The sequence below is a fragment of the Eurosta solidaginis genome, chromosome 3 (genome assembly GCF_040869045.1).
Source record: "Eurosta solidaginis isolate ZX-2024a chromosome 3, ASM4086904v1, whole genome shotgun sequence".
NCBI lineage: Eukaryota > Metazoa > Arthropoda > Insecta > Diptera > Tephritidae > Eurosta > Eurosta solidaginis.
In genome coordinates, this window is record NC_090321.1 from 161,782,532 (window position 1) to 161,806,705 (window position 24,174).

At 37.6% G+C, this 24,174-nt stretch overlaps 1 protein-coding gene across 6 annotated transcripts in view; it reads left to right on the forward strand.

Moving 5' to 3' along the window:
• tamo (PUB and ZnF_RBZ domain-containing protein tamozhennic) overlaps nt 1-24,174 on the forward strand; it is an 84,163-nt gene that overhangs the window by 27,711 nt on the left and 32,278 nt on the right. For all 6 annotated transcript variants that reach the window (XM_067773577.1, XM_067773578.1, XM_067773580.1 and 3 more), the window contains 3 exons: nt 22,069-22,227; nt 22,296-22,495; nt 22,567-22,834. In XM_067773577.1, the coding sequence (XP_067629678.1) occupies nt 22,104-22,227; nt 22,296-22,495; nt 22,567-22,834 (592 nt within the window). In that variant the 5' untranslated portion in view covers nt 22,069-22,103. The remainder of the gene's footprint in view (nt 1-22,068; nt 22,228-22,295; nt 22,496-22,566; nt 22,835-24,174) is intronic.

The window sequence follows — 24,174 nt, forward strand, 5'->3', positions numbered from 1 at the left end:
TTCACTATCCCGTTATCGCATTCCATTGGGAATGACGGCATTGCCAGCCCACTATCGATATTGCATTCTTTTAATATCCATTGCCATATCGTTAGTGGTGCCATTACACCATCCCCCTAGGGAAAAGATTTTTGTAAGGTGATCAGTCTTACAAAAATCCCTTTACCGTCTAGTGATGTAAATTGATTTGGAGGAACGAGGTGTCTTTACATTAAATTACTTAATTCTTTCCCCCCTTTATATCGTTCATCCATATCAATTTTGTGGCAAGTTTAATTTTCTACTCTAGCTATTTTATTACTAATCTCTCTAGAAATTTATTATATCTTACTGTAATCTTTTAATTAATAGTTATATTACTAATTATATCACTAGTTATATTACTAATTATATTACTAGTTATATTATTAATTATATTACTAGTAGGCGTTAATTTTTCATTATATAGATTAAAAGTACATAACCGTTTTTCATGGTTTGAAAAAGAAAATTTTATATTTATAAAATCTTAAATCTGATTATATATAATTAGAGTTCATATATTAATTTCTTTAAGTAATTTTTTGTCTAAGATTTTTATGAATGGGTTTTTCTTTGTTTTTAGCTTTATCAAAAATCTTTACATTAACGTCGTCTACCTCAGTCACTTTGTATGGACCTTTATATAAATTTTTGTGTTTATCACGAGACTCTTTTTGAACTAGTACCATATCATTTTTATTTACATTTACTGGGCGAGCATCTCTATCGTACATTTTCTTATTTCTTTGTTTATGTTTTTCAATAAGTTCTTTTGCTAAAATATGAGACTTTTGTATTCTGTATTTTACTTCGGTAGCATAATTTTCAATGTTGTAAATTGGATAAAATTTTTGTTTTGTTAATTCATATGGCAAAGTAGCTTTTCTACCGAATACTAACTCAAATGGTGTAAATTTGTTATCAAAAACCGTATATGGGGTTGTATTATGCAGAAATGTAAAGTATGTGGTTCTGTTAATATAGTAGTTAAATGTTTTACATTCTTATTCCCGGTATCTTTAAATTTTGTAATACTAAAGTGATGAAAAATTGTATCATCCTTTTGCCATTCTATTTTCTTAATATTAGTGATGGACGATATGGCGATTTTGAGCCATCAGTGAAAATATATATGGCTATTTTTGAATCGCGGCTATTTTTATAGCTATAGCGATCGCTTTATTTTAACAAGCGATTCTATACAGCAGTTATGATGGGCCGATATAGCGATTTTGAGCTATCAGTGAATATAGATATGGCTATTTCTTACAGCTATGGCGATCGCTTTAATTTATCTTTAATAAGCGAATCTGCAATTATTTGTATACTTGGATATAAAAAAAGAATGTTTAAGTTTGTTTACCGGAGTAGATTGAATGTTATACATTAATTTAATTTAGTATATATGAACCAAAATTGGAATGAAAAGAAAAAAATATGTACCTTTTATTGTAAACTGATGTAATGTGAAATTCTAATTTTCTGAGATGTTATGATATATATTGTAACGAATTTACTTGCAAATCCTCTTATTTGCAATCCTCTGCTAAGTTCGAATCACTAAACTGTTGAATAAATAACTCCAATATTGAATAATGGAAAAATGGCCTTTATTAAAGTACTTCACAATAACACTTATACTTTGCTACTCGCTGGCTTAATAACCAAACTGATTGATAACTCAAATTAAACTCTACTATTGGCCGCCAGATCGCGTGCTTAATCAATAACTGATTGATTGCTCAACTCAAACTGAATTACAGCGCCTCTACATCTGTTGCCTTTTATACCCTTTGGTTTCCTCGTTCGCATTTTTCCAGAATGTACTAGCATTGTCCATGAGCTCTCAAACTTCTCAGCTATAACTAAAATTGCACAATTTTATACATCTTTTAGGCGCATCCAGAATCTACTAGTCCAGTAGCTCTCAAACTTCTCAGATATATGCATGTGTTTGCGCATTGACTCTCCGCTGCTCGTATTCGTACATGGTACATATGTGTAGACGCAATTATTTATTCGTTTATGTAGATACATAAAGATTGAATTATTGATGTGAATGTTTGTAGTTTACAGTCTCTCGCGCGCACATAGGCGTATAAGTAAATGCATCTGTGTGTGACATCTCTCTGGGCTGCCTTATATATGTGTATACTTGATTTGATTATTAACGTAAATACTGCTTGGCATGGCCTTAGCATCGCCTTAGTGATGGGATAACTTAGTGATGCTAATATCCGTGACACTGCCCTCCACCTAAGTCTGATCGTCCCGATCAGACAAATCTCTCGATCTAAACGTTGCCAGCCTTTCCAAATGGACCACTTTCATTTTGGTTCGTGGTTTACCGATGGTTTGTATGCGGTACACTACATCGTTGATCCGTTTTACAACTTTGTATGGGCCTTCCCAATTACACTGCAATTTCGGGGACAAACCTTTTTTACGTTGTGGGTTGTATAACAGCACCAAATCTCCTTCCTGAAAACCTTCTGAATTAATTGCTTTATCATATCTGGCTTTCATCTTGTCACTCATAATCTTTGTTCGTTGCCTTATCAGATCATGTATTTCTCTTAGTTCTTCTTCCAAATCACTAGTGGATTTCCTGACATTTCTCTCCGCATTGGCATCTATCCCAAACTTCAAATCAGCTGGCAGTCTAAGGTCATTGCCAAAAATTACTTTTGCAGGGGTTTGGCCCGTTGTCTCATGCACTGCTGATCGGTAAGCCATCAAGAATAATGGTATGCGGGTATCCCATTCTTTATGGTACTTGTCTACTACTTTCCTTAAGTGCTCCTCCAATGTTCTATTGAATCGTTCTACCATACCATCGGATTGAGGATGCAATGCAGTTGTCCGTGTTTTTCGAATGCCCAATGACTTACACATTTCCTGGAACACAGCTGATTCGAAATTCTGCCTTGGTCAGAATGTAACTCCATTGGTACACCATACCTTGCAACCCATTCGTTTTTAACCACTTCTGCTACTGTTTCTGCTTCTTGGTTTGGGATTGGGTATACCTCTGGCCATTTACTGAAATAATCCATAACCACCAGTACGTACTTGTTTCCGCGGTTGCTAGTAGGAAATGGACCTGCGACATCCATGGCGATCCTTTCAAATGGCGCACCTGAGTTATATTGCTTCATCTGGCCATGACTTCGTGTTCTGGGCCCTTTCGCTCTGCTGCAAACCTCGCAGTTCGCAATCCACTCAGTGACCGACTGACGGCAACCAACCCAATAGAATCTCTGTTTAATCTTCTCGAGCGTCTTCGTGATTCCAAGATGACCTCCGCTTGGACCATTATGCAGCTCGCTGAGCACGTCAGGAATCCTCTTTCTGGGAACAACTATCAGTTTATTCTTGTATTTACCATCCTCACTCTCCCATACTCGATGAAGGCAACCGGATATCAATTCTAAACTGTTCCACTGTGCCCAATATGACTTCGCAATGGGACTCTCTGCTGACATCTCTTCTCTGTTTGGTCTTTCATTTCGTTCGAGCCCTTGCATAACACGTGACAGATCTGCATCTTCTAGCTGGCACTTTCTTAGCTGTTCCTTGTCCCATTCATCTGTACATGTTATATTCATTAGCCGGACATCTATAATGTCTTCTTTAGCCTCGGCTTTTGAACAGTGCTTGCATTCCAGACTACATGGTCTTCGTTACATTGCATCAGCATTTCCACGGGTACTACCTTTTCGATGCTCAATGGAAAAGTCATAGCTTTGTAGTCGCTCGATCCACCGTGCCAATTGTCCTTCCGGATTACGGAACTGCAGAAGCCATTTCAACGCTGCGTGATCTGTCCTGACACGGAATCGCTGGCCGTAGAGGTATTTGTGAAAATGTTTAATGCACTCTAACAATGCCAACAGCTCTCTCCGCGTAACACAGTAGTTCCTCTATGGTTTCCAATCGAACGGCTGTAATATGCAACTACCTTCTCCTGTCCATCGACCAGTTGTGATAAAACGCCTCCTATAGCATATCCACTCGCATCTGTATCTAGAATAAATGTTGCTCCTGGAATCGGATATGCTAACATTGGGGCAGTGCACAAACGCTCCTTCAATGTTTGGAAAGCCACTTCTTGCTCCTTCTTCCATTCAAAAGCTTTGTTTTTTCTTGTAAGCTCATGGAGGCTATGGGCTACGCTGGAAAAATTTGGTACAAATCGGCGGTAATATGTGCACAGCCCAAGAAAACTTCTCAATTCATGTATGTTCTCTGGTCTTGGCCAATCCTTTACAGCCTCTATTTTTTCGTTCGCAGTGCAGATGCCTTCTGTCGTTACCTTGTGACCCAAATAATTGACTTCCTTTTTAAACAGCGCACACTTTTTGGGACTTAACTTCAGACCAGCGCCAGCTATTCTCTGGAAAACTTCCTCCAAGTTCTTAAGATGTTCATCAAAGTTCTTGCCCAATACGATGATGTCGTCCAGGTACACCAAGCATGTTTTCCAATGTAGTCCTTTCAGTACCTGGTCCATGAGTCTCTCAAAAGTAGCTGGTGCATTACAAAGTCCAAAAGGCATCACTGTAAATTGCCAAAGACCATCACCGACACTGAAGGCTGTTTTCTCTTTATCTTCCTCCTTCACCTCCACTTGCCAGTAGCCGCTTTTCAAGTCCAGCGTGGAAAACCATTTCGTACCAGATAGCGATTCCAGAGTGTCGTCAATTCTTGGCAATGGGTAGCTATCCTTTTTCGTTACGTCATTCAACTTCCGGTAGTCCACGCAAAACCTCATTTTTCCATCCTTCTTTTTTACAAGTACTACCGGTGAGCTCCATGGACTAGCTGATGGTTCGATGACGCCGCTGTCGCTCATTTCTTGAATGATTTGACTCACAACTTCCCGCTTCGCCAGTGGAACACTACGTGGAGCTTGACGGATCGGCCTCGCATCTCCAGTGTCAATTTGATGTTTCACAACGTTGGTGCGGCCTGGTTTAGAATCATCCTGGTCAAATATGTTCGCGTACTTTAGGAGCAGTTGTTTTGCCTTACTCTGATATGCTTCCTCTAGCCCCTGCATCCATGCCGTGATGTCATTTGAAAGATCAGTATTACTAGCTGAAACGTGTTCCTGGAGCTGTTCACAGTTAATAACTACTTCAGCCTCTTGGCATCTTCCCAAAATAGCTCCTTTAGTCAGTTTGAGTGGTGACTTGAACTCATTGAGTACTCTTACCGGAATACGTCCATCTTGTTTTGTCATAGCCAGGGTTTTTCCTACAAGTATGTTTGGTGCTGATTTGTTTGCTGCTTCAACAACCCACAATTTGTTTGTCCCACCATCTCCATCAACCTTTGCCCAGATGACTGCTTCGGATTTTGGTGGTATTTGCTGACTCTCTTCCACCAGTACTCGTTTACTGCTGTAGCCTCTCTCGTAGCCGAAATTAAGTGGTACATCCATGTTTTTATACCGCATCGTCTTGCTTTGCATTTCGATCTTGATGCCCTGGTCGATTAAGAAGTCCACTCCAATTATGATTTCATCAACAATTTCTGCCACTATAAAATTGTGTACTACCGTGACGTTCCCAATTGCGACTTCACATTTTACTTCTCCAATTACCTGGGTGTCCTCTCCCGTGGCTGTACGTAATCTTGCTCCAAGCAATGGTCTTATCTTTTTGTTGACTAAATCCGCTCGAATGATGGAATGAGATGCACCCGTATCTACAGTCAGTAACCGTTCCTTTCCGTCCACATGTCCTCCAACAGTAAGATTGCTCGATCTTCTTCCAATCTGCGAGATAGAGATTATGGGGCATTCAATTGCGGGAGCCAGCTGTCGCCCCTTGCGGCTGACTCGATTTAGTTTAACGATTGAGTGGTCTTGGATATTTGCTCATCACCTTCTGCTCTGCGTTTACGACCACCCACATTGTTGGAGCTATTGGGACCGCTGCTGCAATGTCGTGCAATATGACCTGGGTTGCCGTACTTGAAACATTTAATAACTCCGGCATTTTTCTGTTGTGATCCCTTCAGTGCTTCCAAAATAGTGTCTACCCAATCTGGTCTTTCCACTTCTACACGATGAGCTTTGTATGCTGGTTTACTCAATAGTGAGGCCGTTTCCTGAGTCAATGCATGTGATACCGTTTCAGCAAATGTCAGCTTTGGGTTTGCGTATGTAGCTCGCTTCGTTTCCACGTCCCGTATGCCATTTATGAAACTCTGGATTTTTACCCTTTCAGTGTATTCCACGGGTGCGTCCGCATTTGCAGGATGAGCCAATCTTTCAATATCTGAAGCAAACTCCTGCAATGTCTCATTTGCTTTTTGGTAGCGGTTTTGCAACTCAATTTGGAATATCTGTTTTCTATGCTCGCTTCCGTAACGTCTCTCTAAAGCGCTCATCAATGTTTCGTAATGGTTCCGCTCGTACTCTGGGATGGTCTGTAAGATTTCCGCGGCAGGCCCTTTCAGTATTCCATTGGTTCACTGCTGCGGTCTTCTCAAACTGTAGCTTAAAGACCTGAAAAGGAACAGAACCGTCAAAGGATGGTGTCTTTACCTTTGGATTACTCGCTGAAACAGCTGGGCGATTTAGTTGTAACTGCTCCATACGATCTTTTAAATCATCTACTTCTGCCTGAAATTGAGCCATTTTTGCATCCTGTGCTTCCAGTTTTGATGATACCTGTTCCAAAATTTCTGCCGACATTTCAGATATACGTGCCTCTTGCGCTTCCAATTGAGATGCCATATATGTCTTTTGATCTTCCAGTTGAGATGACACTTGCGACGTCATTTCTGAAATACGTGCCTCCTGTGATTCCAGTTGGGATGCCATATATGTCTTCTGTGACTCCAGTTGGGATGTTATATTTGTCTTTTGTTCTTCCAGTTGGGATGTTATATTTGTCTTTTGTTCTTCCAGTTGTGATGACATGTTGGTGGATATTTGTGATGACATTTCGGACATTTGTGCCGATATTGCAGCCAATATCATGTTCAAGTCTGTGTTTGTAACTGTCTGCGATGTTTCGTTTTTCTCTTCAATTTTTGTTGTTGTTTCGTCCCCATCAGGATAAAAGACAAACTCGTCCACATCAATTCCTTGCGACTCCATTACCTCTCGTAGCCGTGCTTGAAGTTCGATCTTATTGCCGGTTGTATTTAATCCACGGTTCTCCAACTCCTTTTTCAGTTGCTGGATCTTCAATTCACTGAACTTTGCCATGTCCAAGTTGTATTCCCAATCTTCGGAATTTATTCAACAATTCCTATTCTGACACCAATTGTAACGAATTTACTTGCAAATCCTCTTATTTGCAATCCTCTGCTAAGTTCGAATCACTAAACTGTTGAATAAATAACTCCAATATTGAATAATGGAAAAATGGCCTTTATTAAAGTACTGCACAATAACACTTATACTTTGCTACTCGCTGGCTTAATAACCAAACTGATTGATAACTCAAATTAAACTCTACTATTGGCCGCCACATCGCGTGCTTAATCAATAACTGATTGATTGCTCAACTCAAACTGAATTACAGCGCCTCTACATCTGTTGCCTTTTATACCCTTTGGTTTCCTCGTTCGCATTTTTCCAGAATGTACTAGCATTGTCCATGAGCTCTCAAACTTCTCAGCTATAACTAAAATTGCACAATTTAGGCGCTTCCAGAATCTACTAGTCCAGTAGCTCTCAAACATCTCAGATATATGCATGTGTTTGCACATTGACTCTCCGCTGCTCGTATTCGTACATGGTACATATGTGTAGACGCAATTATTTATTCGTTTATGTAGATACATAAAGATTGAATTATTGATGTGAATGTTTGTAGTTTACAGTCTCTCGCGCGCACATAGGCGTATAAGTAAATGCATCTGTGTGTGACATCTCTCTGGGCTGCCTTATATATGTGTATACTTGATTTGATTATTAACGTAAATACTGCTTGGCATGGCCTTAGCATCGCCTTAGTGATGGGATAACTTAGTGATGCTAATATCCGTGACAATATTATTAACTGGCTGACGGCAATATGTTCAGACTCGTATTACATTCAATGAGATGAAACTAGCTGAAATAGATGTCCACGCATCTTTGTTTTATAAATTTTGCTAATTGAAAATGCTTTGATTTTTAAATGTAAGATGAATCAACCCGAAATAAATCTGTATATGTAACACCATAAAAACATGATTTATTTACTATATTATACTACACCGATGTATTCAGAAATACTACGTATGAATTTATTCTGAAAGTTGTATTTGGCTGCATAATATTTGTATAGTAAAGTGAATCAATTTTTAATGAAAAATACAGAGGAAAAATATAGCAAATTTTTCAAACTATTATAAAAATATTTTTTTAGCAGAAAATTAGCCACCCACTTCAGTGCCCTAGAAATTAGCCGGAGAATTCAACCATATACAAACCTTATGACAAAGCTTGAATTGCATTCTCCCAAAAAACTTAAATTTTGAGTTAATCTGTTTACAATAAATAATTCTTTTATTTTTCCATCAAAAACACAAATTTTATAAAACTGTTAACGGCTACAGCCTAGAAGTATTAACTTATGAATAACACATGCATTAGTTTCGGTTACGTTTTACAAGACGGAGCCCCACCTAATTTTTATCGAAATTTATCAAAGGTCGTATCAAAAGACGCGGCTCGACCTCTGTTTTAAGAATCCGAAAGCGAAAATTTAATTTTTATTTCTGTCAAAAGATATAAGCAAAAAATCGGTTCAAATATCCATATGGCTGTTGTTTTTTTGCCACATTTGGTGGACACACACACACTATGTGTGTCTATGCAAAAAAATTGTGGATCGGGTCCCATATTTCGAACCCTCCCAGGGTCGTTTTGCGGTTATTTGTAAATAACTTTTGACTGAAATAAAATTTTTGATTTTCGCTTTCGGATTCCTAAAACGGAAATCTAGACGCGTCTTTTGATACCACCTTTGAGAAATTTCGATAAAAATTAGGTGGTGCACCGTCTTGTAAAACGTTACCTTAGTTTCATGTCCGAATCAGTTTTAGCAAGCGTAAAATATGCTATTGTGTTTTTGTTTAAGCCAACGTCCCATCTTATTTCTATACCCTCCTGTGTATGCGATTCTTCTAAATTTTTATCGTATTCTGTTCCTAGGCGCACAAGTGGACCAAAAACTTTCTCGTATTGATAACCATCTTCATAACGCAATATGTTTATGATGGTTCAGTATCTATACCTGGCTGCTCTAAATCCTGAAATGTTGCATCAATATTTTCCTTCCATAATTCCTCCATTTGTTTATTTGTGCTGCTGATATTTGTCGTGCACGCAACTGCTCTTGCTCGGTAGGCACCTTAACCAACCACGACAAATTGATCCCAATTCATATCTTTTCAAAGAGTTTTGCGCTGCACATGGTTGACTAAAATTTAGATTTATTCGTTTAAATAGATACAGTTTTTAATATTTACTCCATTTTCAGCTTACCGGCATAACAACACTACAACAGAATCAGCCTGTGCTGGAATGAATCCTAATACAAATAAATTACGTACGCCACACGAGTAACATTTTAGGACTGTTTCTCCAAGTGGACCTTCAGAATGTAGGGTGACTTCCCTATGTTTAGCCCTCACCGAATGATTAACAATTTGGGACCCAGATGTGCTTCCACGCCCATTGCAAAACCATTTTTTGCAATTATTGCACATCACTTCGTCGTCGAAATTGTTGTTGGCCAAGTTTGCTTTGTTCCATTCGCCGTTTCCACAATTTCTCTGCACAAAAAGCAGCCCTTATTTACCACCCTCTGTTGACGAGAATTTTGTTTCGTTGTGCCGTTCTTAAGACAACTATCCCGATTTTTCGATAATAGCTGGTAAACTTTTGTAAAGGTATATTCTTTCCAATTTTCGAGAAAATTATTCCTTTTTGTATCTAATAAACTTTTTTACTCAGTCGGAAAGTAAAGCACACAGATGAGTAGTGATGAACGATATTTCACTATCGATGATTGCATCGCCGCTATCACTATTAGTATTATAATTTCATGCTGAAGGAAAATCGCCAATCGCTATTGGCGATATTCTGCCAGAGGTGATTGTCATTCAAAAGAATCGAATGAAGGAAAATCGCCAATCACTGATATATTTGGATTGCAATAGCTATAGCTATTAGCGATTTGTCAATAGCGGCGACGCTATCACCAATAGCGAAATATCGTGCTATCACTACTTAATATTGTGCCGGCCTTTCGTTTCAACTTCAAAAGTAGCTCATCTAGATTCGCTATTTTGTTAGCAACCGCAAAATTAAGTAACTCGACCTTTTTATGTTTTAAATGTGCGCATATTTGTATATTTTTCATTTTACCATTTCTATCATAATTTATATTTGATTTTGCCCTCGGGATTCTTTTTGAAAAATTATATTCGTATTTATCGTAAACTTGTAATGTTTCTGTTTGTATTCGTTGGACATCGTTCTGTAACTGTGTTTCCCCTTTTTGTTTTGTCATAGATCTTGGTTGTACTGCCAATATATTTTTTGTCGAGATTTTTAGTTCATCCATTGTAATACGTGATAGGGTGTCAGCGCCTACATTTGATTTATCTTTTATGTATTCGATTGTGAAATTATACTCAGAGAGTTCTAAACGTATTCTCGATAATTTGGATGAAGGATTTTTCATGTTGAATAAATAAACTAACGGCCGATGGTCTGATCTGTGTACCATAGACATATGGTCGAAACTGTTTAACGCAAAGTATATTGCCAAAAGTTCTAGTTCTATAATTGTTTTATTTTGTTCTGATTTGCTAAATGCTTTTGAAACAAATTTCGATTGCTAAACAAATAAATTGGTAAATCGTTACCATTGTGATTTTGACTAAGTATCGCGCCGCAACCATTCTTTGACCATTCTTAGTGAAGTCTTGATATTGCAATAGTTTTGGTGACATTAGGCTGCGCTTAAGTTTTTCGAAAGCTAATTCACATGAAGTATCCCAGTTAAATTCTAAATTTTTTCGGCCCAAACGGTTTAATGGTGCTGCTAAAGTAGCGAAATTGATATAAACCTCCTATAGTAGTTAGCAAATGCAACGAATCTTCTAACTGCATCTTTGTCACGGGGTTTAGAATATTTTTTAATCGCTTCTATTTTCCAATCGTCAGGTAATAGACCCTTAGCTGAGCATTTATGCCTTAAAGATGTTACCTCAGATCGAAGAAAATTGCATTTGATAGGATTAAGCCGTAAATTCAACTTCCTGCATGTCTCGAAAACTTTTTCTAAATTTTTTAAATAGTGCGCTTCACTGCATCCAATGACTATAACGTCGTCTACATACATAAATGCTTGGTTGGGTGAAATACCGTTTCGTTTGCTATTGACATCATTCTTGAAAAGGAATTAGGGGCAAGGTTTAGTCCAAACGGTAACACTTTCCAACGGAAAGCTCCGCGATCTGTACTAAATGATGTTATATCTCTCGAACCTTTGTGAAGTGGAATTTGGTGAAAACCCGAAAAAAGATCTAAAGTAGAAGAGAATTTCGCACAGCCAAGGTTATCCAAAATATCGTCTACACGTGCCAAAGGAAATTTATCGGCAATTAACTTTTTATTTACAGCCCTAAAGTCAACACACATTCTATACGATTTTTGGCCATTTAGGTCTTTTTTCGGTACCAAAATCAAGGGACTGTTATAATTCGAACAACTATTTTCGATAGATCGTTTTCTAACAATTTATTAACCTGTTTATTTATTTCTTCGCGCTGAGAGTACGGTAGGCGGTAATTTTTAATGTATACTGGCGTCGTATCGTTTAGTCTTAGTTTTTGTTCATAAAAATCGTTTATTGTCATTTTATCATTGTCTAGCGCAAAAATATCGGAATATTGTAAACATAAGTTGATTTTAAGAAATCCTTACCAAGTATTCCATCTGATGGAATGTTGAAATCATTGTCTACCACGTGCAACGTATGTTTGATATAAAAATTTGAAAAGTGTAAGTTAGTTGTAAAAGTACCTAATGTAGAAACTGTATCTGTAGTTACTCCAGTAATATGAATTGTATCATTTTTATTAATTGACGAATTTTTATTGAGAGAGGAAATTTTGATTAACGAAATGGCTTGTGTGTCGACTAAAAATGTACAAAATTTGTTAGAGCCAGTAATATTTAATTGTATAAAATCGGAATAATTTAAGTTAAGACAATAAACGTTTTTAGAAGAAAAACTGTGAGATGAATCAGTTGGTAATTTGTCTCGTCCTCCCTCAGTGTTCGCTCCTGAGGGGCTTCCCTGTTTAAAGCCCGGACACTTGCATTTCTACCTCTATTATTGGAAGTGTTAGAAGCGTTATTATTGCTAGGACGACTATTGTTGCTATTATTATTATTATTAGACTGATACCGATTTCCGCCGCCGGAACGGAAATTATGCCTTTGATTGCCGCGATTGGAGTTGTTGCCATAGTTACTGTTACTGAAAGATGGTCTATTTTGTCTATAATTGTTAAAGTTACGACTTTGATTTTGGAAATTTCTACCTCGGTTATTACTTTGAAAATTTCTGAAATTGTTATTGTTCCGAGCCCTAAATATTAAAACTTGGCGTTCTTGTATTTCATTTGACTGCTCTACAATCAATTTAGCTACTACGTCCTTGGAGTCAAAGAAATTGGTTGAAGCGAGGATTGATTTGACTAAACTGGTTTTTGCGTTCAATCGGCAAACGTTAACTGTTTGCCCTTCGATAATGAGTGAACGCTCTAAAGAATCAGACAATTCCTGGACGCGTTTTGCGAAATCGGTGTAATTATTATTATTAACTTGCAAAGCTGCAATTTTTCCGGCCACAACTTTGGAGTTGTCGGGTTTTATACGGTTACGTAGCGCTATTTTTATATCATTAACTGGAAGTATTTGAGTTGGTATTGCTTCTCGAGCTTTACCATCGAGTTTGGGGTAATTGTGCAGTTTAGGAGCCCCACCCTAAAATTGGGCCTTTTTTTTGAGTGAGGTATCTAAAAGACGCGTATTCACGTCTAGATCAAGAATCCGCGGAAGTTAACTTTTTTTACCCGTTTAAAAGTTATGCGCGAAAAACTGGTTCGTCTTGTACATATTGTGCCCGCACATTTGCAATCTTTTAAGCGCACAAATCGCATCCTGTTTTGTTTTTCGATAGATTAATACAATTTCTTATTCACGAATTAGTGAAAAAAAATTTGTCTAATTTCTCTAATTAATATGCAATTAGGTAATAAAAATACAGAAAATACACTATAATCACTTGATTCGTTGTTGATGGTGAAGAGTGCTGCCAGATGAGCAATAATAGAAATTAACTGAACAAGAAATTACTCTTGCTTTTCTCAAGTCATCTGCGTAGAACACCCTTAGCCGATCCAACACCGGCTGCGCCATGCGCAGTAATTCTGCGTAGAACACCTTTCTGCATAGGCGGCCTTCGGCAGAAGTACATCACCGTGGCGGTAGCCACGGTTATACCACACACCCGGACTTGGCATGGCGTAGCCCAGGGCTAGTTTTTATAAGCGCGGCCGAAGTCCGCCAATGCAGAAAGGTGTTCTACGCAGAATTACTGTACATGGCGCAGCCGGTGTTGGATCCGCTAAGGGTGTTCTACGCAGAATTACTGTGCATGTTTAGTTAAGCCTTTTTTGAAAAAAATAAAATTAAAGTATTTTGTCAATAACACATTTTTTCGACGTATTATTCGATTTATGATAAGTTAGCAATCATTTTCCCATAAAAACATAATTTTATTATAGAAATTTCTTCTAAATATAGATGTTTTATATATCAAACAAAACCTTCTTTTATTACCTGCTGAGCTGGCAACACTGTTCACTTTCATATGTTTTCATTTGGACAGAAATTTTATGCAATATTTGTGTTGATATTTTGTAAGTAAATTAGTGAAATTTAACATAATTTTTTCGTTAATTCGTGCAAGTTAGATTATGTTAATATACCAAGTATAAAAAGTAAAGTGATGTGTGCGCTTAAAAGATTGCAAACATGCGGGAACAATATGTATCACACAAACCTGTTTTCGCCGACAACTTTTGAACGCTTTCGGATTCTTAATCTAGACGTCAATGCGCGTCTTTTGATACCTCACTCGAAAATCTTGGCCCAACTTTTGGGGTGGGTCCCTAAATTGAACTTCTACCGAGTTTGGATTTAATAAATGAAATACAAGTGCCAGTTAAATTTTCGTCGACAAATTCTTCGATTAACTCAATTTTATTAATGAAAGATTCAAGACCCAGGGGCTCACCGCTATAATTTTCACGCATAATACCAGCACACATGCTGATAAACGATCTTTTTTCCTCAGGAGTTGCCATAGTTGTATCGGAATTAGGAGGATTTGAAATATGTGTTTCGGGCAATTCCTCAAATCCGTGAAATACTCCGGACAAAGAAAGTCTAACAACAAGGTTTTTGATTGTACTGGGCGAATATTTGGTTGAGCCTTCGGAAACTGGGCTTTTAAAATCAATATTTACGGAATCGGAACTTTCGGAATGAAAATTTTTGGAATTGGAATCTGAATTTTCGGAATCTGAGTTTTGCTCTGAAATTTTGGGAACTACTTTCTTGTTTCTAAGAAAAATATGTAGTAGAAATTAAAGAAGAAATATTTAGACTTATTTAAAGTCGAATTTATAGAATTTGTTACGAAAATTTAACAGAAATTGAGATTGAATTGAATGTTGATATGAAATTGAAAGATTTATTCGGAAATTTAATGAAAGACTGAATATTTAAATTGAATGCATATTAAAGTAATTTAATTTGATTTCAAAGGAAAATATTTTATTTTGATAAAAAAAACTTGGCTGTTGATAACGGACGCACCGCTTTATTAAAAAGACCCCAATGTGTTTGTGTTATTACGGACGCACACTTTATTAAAATTGTATGGTTTTATTTTTATAGATACGGGCGCACCGCATCTTTTCAAACTTGTAATATGAATGTCCTCGGACGCACCGGGATTAAAAAAAATTCATTGGCTTTTCACGGAACCACCGCTTTATGCAAAAAAATTTATGTATGTTTGTTCCAAAAAAACAAATATATGTATTTGTGTTGGCAAAATAAATTGTTACGCTTGAAAACGTACATACGTATATGGGTGAGTTGGGCAAAAGCAAAAAAAAATTTTCCAAACAATGAAAACTAAACAAATTAATGTTTTGTGAAAGTTTACAATTATTAGAAGTTTTTATTTGTAAATTGTATTTAGAATCAACGGAATTGAATTTTTGAAGTTCTGATTAGAACAGTTGAAATTGCCGAATGGTAACAAGTAGAAAAAGGAAATTTATTCGACCGAATGTATTAAATTAAATTTTAAGTTTGGTTTTGTCCCACTGTGACCCATATTATTTTGAAATGAATTCATAGAAAATTTTTATAAATGTATTTGTGTTTTGCTTTTTTTCATCATTTTTGTTTTTTTTGTGTGTTTTGTAATGTTTTAATCATGGTTCAATTATATGGTTGGCTCATCTCATCAGCTGAATTTATTTATTTTTGTTTTTTTTGTGTGTTTTGTAATGTTTTAATCATGGTTCAATTATATGGTTGGCTCATCTCATCAGCTGATTTTATTTATTTCATTGCATGGCCGATGGGATTGTCAAAAGGAGATGGCAAACTCAAAATGAAACCAACACATTGACAATATTTTCTTACTACACACAAAAACTGCTATGTTTTATGCTTTCATTTCATTCGCCTAATACCAATAAACAAATTTTGACAATTTGAACAGACATAAATTTTTGCTTTACAGATGAGCCAACCATATAGTTGAACCATGGTTTTAATAATAATAAATTTTGTTTGAAAAATAGTAATAGTAGCTACATATTGTACAGTGTCATATTATGATAGAGTAAAGATATACAAAGCTACAAATTTATATTATGATAGAGTAAAAGATTTCAAAAACTACAATGTATTTCAGAGAAAGTACATATGTTTAATGATTTTAAATTTTTAAAATTTACTGTATGAAAAGTTTTGAGGTTGTCTACATATACGTATGATGTGTTGTGTGCATACTGTGCGCCATACCCTCTGCTGCTATTCGCTGCCAGACGCAGTAATTTCCTCCGATGGCGTTCTGCTGCTGCGCCACTCTATGGCATCGGTATAGTTGTATAAGTAACTGTAGTTATTGATGGCGCGGTTTGTCTGAGACCGTTATGTCTATAGCTGTTTACACTTATTGGTGGCGTGTTTTAGCTAGCACCGTTATGTCGAATATTCGCTGTACAGTACTCTTTATTATATTTAGTTTTTTGTATTATTTCCGCTTTTATTAATTTGTAGAATTTTCTGTTATTATAAATTATCTCCGTTTTTTAAATTATCTCCGTTTTGTATTAAATTTGTAGCTTTTTCATTTTTAGTAGTGTTGTTGATTATAATATACATTTTTTGCCGCATTTAGTAATTTGTATCTTATCTCTGCATTTTTTGAAAATTCTTTAGCTATTAAATTTTATTATTATTTCCGTATAAATTCTTAAAAAAAAATTGTTTTGTTCGACTCTTTTTATTTTACGTAATATTATATCTGCATAAGTTTATTTAAAATTTCCATATTAGTTTGTATTTATTATGTTCGTAGTTTGCTTAGCTGCACTGTAACTCCATTGCCAATGATTACCTGGTGAACGTACGTATGTAGAAAATTGGATTTTAATTCAATTGCTTTTTCAACATTTTTTGTAAATTTTTTGAATTTTTATAATTTTTTTGTAAGGTTTTTCACATTTTTAAGTTTTTTTGTAGGGTTTTTTGAATGTTTTTAAAATCTGTTTTTGTATATTTTTGAATTTTTATAATTTTTTCGTATTTTTTTTTTGATATAACTTTAGATAGAATTTAGAATTTTATATTTTTCTGAAGCGGCTTTTTTGCGGTGCGTATAGAAATAAAATTAGGAAGTAATTCATTTATTGAATTTTTTTATTTGGGTTTGGTTACCCTTATTTCAGATTTTATTGAAGGTTTTCTTCCACTTTGCACTTTTCATGCGGGTGGCCGCCATTTTGGGGCATTCCATTGGGAATGACGGCATTGCCAGCCCACTATCGATATTGCATTCTTTTAATATGCGTTGCCGTATCGTTATTCGTGCCATTACACATTGGCAACAATCGCATTATCTTGGGCGATTTCAATGCCCATCACGATGTATGGCATTCAAACTTGCGGGCGGACAGTAGGGGTGAGATATTGGCGGATCAAATAGAAGAAACGACGTTCTGCACAATAAACGGAGACGCCCCCACACGTATGGTAGGAAGCTGTCACAGTTCGCCGGACATTTCAATCGTGAGCGCAGAACTCGTAAACTGCGTCAATTGGCAGCAGATGGTAACATTGGCATCCGACCACCTGCCTATACTTATTTCGCTCGAGCGTACCGCCGACTTCATCATCACAGAAAAACGCACTTTCATAAACTTTAAAAAAGGAAAGTGGGACGAATACAAATCCTTTACAGACAACCGTTTTGCTGCCCTCCCTATCCCGACTGATGCCCGCTAAGGGGAGCCTGCTTTCCGCAAGGTCATTGAATCCGCCTCGGCACGTTTCATTCCCGCCGGTAGAATTCCTGAAATTCGGCCCCACTTCCCGGCGGAGGCCGCAAATTTAGCGAGAGAACGTGACCTTATAAGACAGCTCGATCCCAGCGACCCCCAAATAAGGGATATAAACCAACGCAACAGATTGCTTGTGGATGAACACAAGCAGGCAAAATGGGAGGAGCACCTAAGCGGTTGTAACCTCTCTGCCGGTGTAGGTCAACTTTGGTCCACCGTAAAGTCCCTATCGAATCCGTCTAGGCACAATGACAAAGTTTCCATCGCCTTTGGCGATAAAGTGCTGTCGGATGCGAAAAAATGCGCGAGCGCTTTCTGCCGACAATATATAATGCATTCTACGGTCGACAAAGATAGACGGCGGGCCAACAGACACACACATAAACATAAATTCAGCGCGTCACCAATTACCATCACCGCCAAAGAGGTTGAGGATGCCATCGGCCATGCTAAACCATCCAAAGCAGTGGGCCCAGACGGCATAGCCATCCCGATGCTTAAAAGCCTAGGGAAAGAGGGTTTCAAATATTTAGCGCAGGTCTTCTTCAACCTTTCTCTTTCCACCTTTGTCATACCCGAAAAATGGAAGATGGCCAAGGTGGTCCCGCTACTAAAGCCTGGGAAACCAGCTAACATAGGAGAGTCGTATCACCCGCAATCTATCCTATCGCCAGTAGCAAAGACGCCTGAAGCCATTTTGCTCCCCTACTTCAAAGCAAATTGCAGCTAGCCTGTCATCAGCATGGCTTCAGATAACTCCATAGCACCACCACCACGCTAAATGCCATCAGCACCCAGATAAATTGCGGTTTAAATCAAAACCCCCACCAAAGAACAGTACTCGTTGCGCTAGACTTATCAAAAGCTTTTGATACGGTCAACCATGGCACGTTACTGCAAGACCTGGAAGGGTCCACCCTTCCCCCATGTCTTAAAAGGTGGACCGCAAATTATCTGGGTGGTCGGCAGGCATCGGTGCAATTTAGAAATGAAACATCAAAACCAAGAAGAATTAAACAAGGGGTGCCACAGGGTGGTGTCCTCTCCCCACTTTTATTTAATTTCTACATATCTAAGTACCTTCGACACCAGAAGGAGTTACTATCGTTTCCTACGCCGATGACTGCACAATAATACCCACAGGCCCAGGCCCACAGATCGATGAGCTTTGCAACAGAATAAACGGCTACCTCCCTGAACTCTCCAGTTTTTTCGCCTCGCGAAACCTGGCATTATCACCGACTAAATCCTCCGCGACCTTATTTACAACATGGACGTCCCAAATGTCGACCATTTTGAACATCCACGTCGATGGCACAACGCTACCGACTGTCCTGCACCCCAAAATCTTGGGTGTGATGTTTGATCAGGATCTACATTTTGGTGAGCACGCAGCCGCAATTGTTCCAAAAATCCAGAGCCGGAATAAAATCCTCAAATCCCTTGCTGGCAGTACTTGGGGAAAGGACAAAGAAACGCTCATTACCACATACAAAGCAATTGGCCAGCCGATTGCATGCTACGCGTCCCCTATATGGTCGCCAAGCCTAAAAATTACCCACTGGAAGAAGCTACAGGCCTTCCAAAATACTGCTCTCAGAATCGCCACGGGCTGTCTTCTTATGTCCCCAGAACATCACCTACATAATGAGGCGAGAATACTCCCCATCAGGGAGAAAAATGAGATGCTAACCAAACAGTTTCTGTTGAATACCCAGAAACCTGAGCATCCCAACAGACATCTTATTGATGAGCCAACACCGCCTAGGGGCTTAACGAGTCATCTCCGTAAGCATTTTGAGGAAATACGGCACCTGAGAACTCAGCCGTATGAAGCAAAAAAACACAAGCAGGTCCTTGGCGAACTCCACAAACAGGCGTCGGACCTTTATGCCGGGAATTGCCCGGTGAATCCAGTACTCAAAGAACAGTATCCGAAACTTGCGGAAGAGGAACGCATACTCCCCAGGGAAACGCGAATCACTCTAGCTCAACTTCGTTCTGGATACTGTAACAGGTTAAACTCTTAGCTATCCAGAATCAACCCCGGCATACAAAAAGTATTCCCCGCTTGCAATGTGTCCCCACATGACACCAACCATCTCTTTAATTGTAATGTGGAACCAACGCCTCTAAAACTCCTTTCATTATGGTCCACCCCTGTTGAAACAGCAAGCTTCATTGGACTCCCGTTAGAGGATATTGATGGCAATTTGTGATCGGTCGCACCTATTACGTGGGGCGAAGCACTGCTACAACAACAACATCGACAACAATCCCCAAGGCTTTCGTGGAGTGTTCTTATCGCTACAACAACAAGAACAACATAAAGTATCAATTTCTTTCGGCGATAAAACTTTATCGGATTCGAAGAAATGGGCGAGCGCTTTTTGCCGACAATTTGTAATGCATCCTTCAGTAGACAAGGCCAGACGTCGTGCAAGCAGATGTGCACATAAACCTAAACATAAACACGACGTGTCACCCATTACCACCACCCCCATAGAGGTGAACATTGACGCTGAGGGAATAAACTACCTAAAGCACATTTTCAACTTGTCGTTGAAGCCAACTGTCATTCGCGAACAATGGAATATGGAAGGATAATCCCACTACTAAAGTCTGGGAAACCAGGTAACGAAGGCGAGTCATATCGATATGGCTTTCCAAGACAGCCGGTTCTATATACCGGAGCGACTCGGAATTTTCCCCGACCAAGGGCTGTCATTTCAGTGTAACCCCATTTAATTTGTTGCGTCCCTCCCACAAATTGTCACCCTCCCAGCAGTTCTTTGAAGCGGGACTGCGCCATACTCTCCTGCTCCGGGAAGGTGTCGAACCCAATCCGGTCCTTCTCCCGACCCCGGTTCTCAGAAATGGGTTTGCTGCGTTTGCCGGAAAATAACCCGACGTCTTCGTAACTTTTATACACTTACAATACTCGCGTACTTCACTGATATCAGGTAAAAATCAATGCGATGCGCTGCTTTTATACTTCCGGTTTTCCTCGTTCACCTATTTCTGTATTATTTTCGCGAGCAGCCGTCTCGAATAGTTCTTATTTATTTCTCTATGTATCTGGTATTTACATTTTTATTTTGTGTGTGCATGTGTGAGTAATAATCCTGCAAAAAATGCGATTGATCTAGGATGAGTCTGGGATTAGTCGCAAAGGAGTATCGACTAATGCCAGTTTTGATCGTTACGCGCATGAAATTTCTAAACGTGAGGCGTAGCATAACCTGATTAAGGTTCAGTTGGCCTTACTTATACATATGTACATATATGAAAATATCATTTGAAAAGATATGAGCGGTTGACTATCAATAGAAGTACGACGCGGCGCACCCTTTTATTTATTTATCTGATCAACGCCCTAGATTGATGAGGAGTGTGATGACTAGTACCTAGGACCTACCTAATTATTTTCTGGCTTTTAGTATTATTATTTGTTAATGTAAGTATTGTTTTCAGTAAACCGTTTAACTAAACATTTTTTTTATTATTTTATTTTCAAGTTTTTGTTTTTATAATTAATAATTTTTTTCATAGGTCTTTTTCTATTCCTGTATGTAATATGTGTTCCAATTATGAGCCAAATCGGACAAAAAATACGATATTTTAAAATATATCGAACCATGCGCTACCTAGCGGAGTTTTTTCTTTTTATTGCATTGTCTACTTAAATCCGTTTAATAATCTCTTCGATCTTAGCTTCGCTGTTTGCATGTATGTCTGGTTGCTTACTTTGCTGTTGTTGTGCATTTATTTACTAACAGCATAGTGATGTATTACTTACCTACTTAATTGGCGCTTAACCGTCTAAACGGTTATGGGCGTCCAACAAGGCGCGCCAGTCGCTTCTTCGCTCCGCCAACCGGCGCCAATTGCTCACACCAATGGAGTTTAAATCGTTTTCCACCTGGTCCTTCCAACGGAGTGGGGGCCACCCTCTACCTCTGCTTCCATAGGCGGCTTCCGATGCAAATACTTTCGTCCAAATATGAAATAACTTGTAAAATATACATTTTACAAACAAAACAAACTCGGTCTTGAAGACAACAAATTAATATTATAATTAATTATTTACAGACCAGTAAAACCAATCATAACAAAAAACAAAAAGTTTTATTTGACTTGAAAAAAGTTTGATTTGATTTTAGAATAGTCTCATGTGATCCGGATATGACTTGAGTATTGGAACATGCCATCATTAAAATAGCACTTTTTGTTATTATTTGGCGGCGCGAACATAACCAAATTTCAATAATCTTTTTTTATTCGAAACTGACAACCTTTAATAAAAACGAAATTGCCTAAAACAAGGTCAATACTTTTTATAATAATTACTTTTTCCTTTTTCAGACAATTTTTGTGTCCCATAAAATAAATTAACAAAAATGTCCGATTTGATGCCGCGCGATATGCTTCCCGATTTATGGGAGGAGATTCTTAAACGTCATTGGACATTTTTGGAAACGGATGGAAGTATGCAAAAAATTGAAGAAGGAAAAAAATTGGAGAGTAAGTAAATAGATCGGTAACTGAATACGTTTATTTCATAATGTTTCTGAATATTATTTCGCCCATAGATTGCCTTAAGGAGTTTCTGTGCATTGTACCTCATGATAGAAAGTTTTTTCTTCCCGAAACATCTCACGTGCTCAGAAAATCGGTACGAGAAATGGATGAATTTAATGCTTATAAGGCAATCATTGGATTTCGGTCGATCAGTCACTATGCAAATAATTTATTTACAAAACCCTGGCGTAAAGAGTTCAGAGTGTTGAAGGTTTGTTTATATAATTGCGAAATGTTAGTAGTACTTAGATTTGAAAATTCTATTATATTTTATATCTTCAGATGTATTCTGGTTTTTATCAACATGAAATTAAATCTAATTTACTCGACGCTGAGAAACTATTCGAAGCAATGGGTTACAGACAGATTTCGGATGAGATTCTTGTATTGGATGGCCCTATTTGCCCTGATCAAGTTACAAATGTATCACGCGATGCGATGGCTGCCTATGTCGAGTGCCAAATTATGGAACACATTTATGCAGGTCTTATCGCACAAGGACTAACATGTTCTTGGCAGGAAGTCTTTCATTACCGGGAGAAAGTCGTTGGTAAATACAAAATTATAATAATGCATTTTATTTGATTTTAATAGTTTGCCAGTGGTGATTTGTTAAGCCAACTTTTACATGCATGGGTGTTTCCCGCCAATTTTTAGGGAGAAAGAAAAAAACCACAACCCAAATTCGAAGAGAAGCTCGGCCTAAATCTCCTCGAAGGTAAATCGCGCCAATTATTTTTTATTTACCAAGCGGAATCTGATAAAGGGTGATATTCCACCCTACACTCTACTTAAACATTCCCTTTAACATTTTTATACCACTTTCATACACTTTTTAATGGAATCACAAGTTCTTATGTCAAATAATAAATGTTTTCCTTTTTTCATTTTTGCTAATGAACTGCTGGCAGTGGCCCTAAAAAATACGTACGTACATATTCGTTTTTTTTTTCAATTATTATTTCAATTTGAAAACGTTGCCCAAATTTAAAAATGTTGCTTTTCCACCATGAACGTTGACGAATAATTATCTATACTATAATAAATCTCTAGAAAATCGTGTCTGTACATTCAAGATTTCTAAAAAAAAATGAGTGTACTTGACGTTTGGAATGTCGTAGAATCCATCGGCACCACTTTTTTCTGTTTGTCTGTTTGTCGGTTTGTCTGTTTGTCTGTATGATATCGATAATCTCGGAAACTAACAAATGGATTTTTATGAGACTTTCACAGATGGATAGCCTGTAATCCAGAAGGGAATCTAGAACTTATTTCATTAAAATCGCGTGAGAAACAAAAAAGATATAGTTGTTTAAGCTATAATTAAGCTACTTTTAAGGATTTTTTTTTTTGAAAAACGAAGGAAATCTATCTTCTATACTATAATAAATCTCTAGAAAATCTTGTCTGTACATCCAAGATTTCTAAAAAAAAAATGAGTGTACTTGACGTTTGGAATGTCGTAGAATCCATCGGCACCACTTTTTTCTGTTTGTCTGTTTGTCGGTTTGTCTGTTTGTCTGTATGATATCGATAATCTCCGAAACTAACGAATGGATTTTTATGAGACTTTCACAGATGGATAGCCTGTAATCCAGAAGGGAATCTAGAACTTATTTCATTAAAATCGCGTGAGAAACAAAAAAGATATGGTTGTTTAAGTTATAATTAAGCTACTTTTTAGGATTTTTTTTTTGAAAAACGAAAGAAATCTATCTTCTTCTATCTATACTATAATAATAATAATAATAATAATACTATAATAAATCTCTAGAAAATCGTGTCTGTACATCCAAGATTTCTAAAAAAAAAATGAGTGTACTTGAATGTCATAGAATCCATCGGCACCACTTTTTTCTGTTTGTCTGTTTGTCTGTTTGTCGGTTTGTC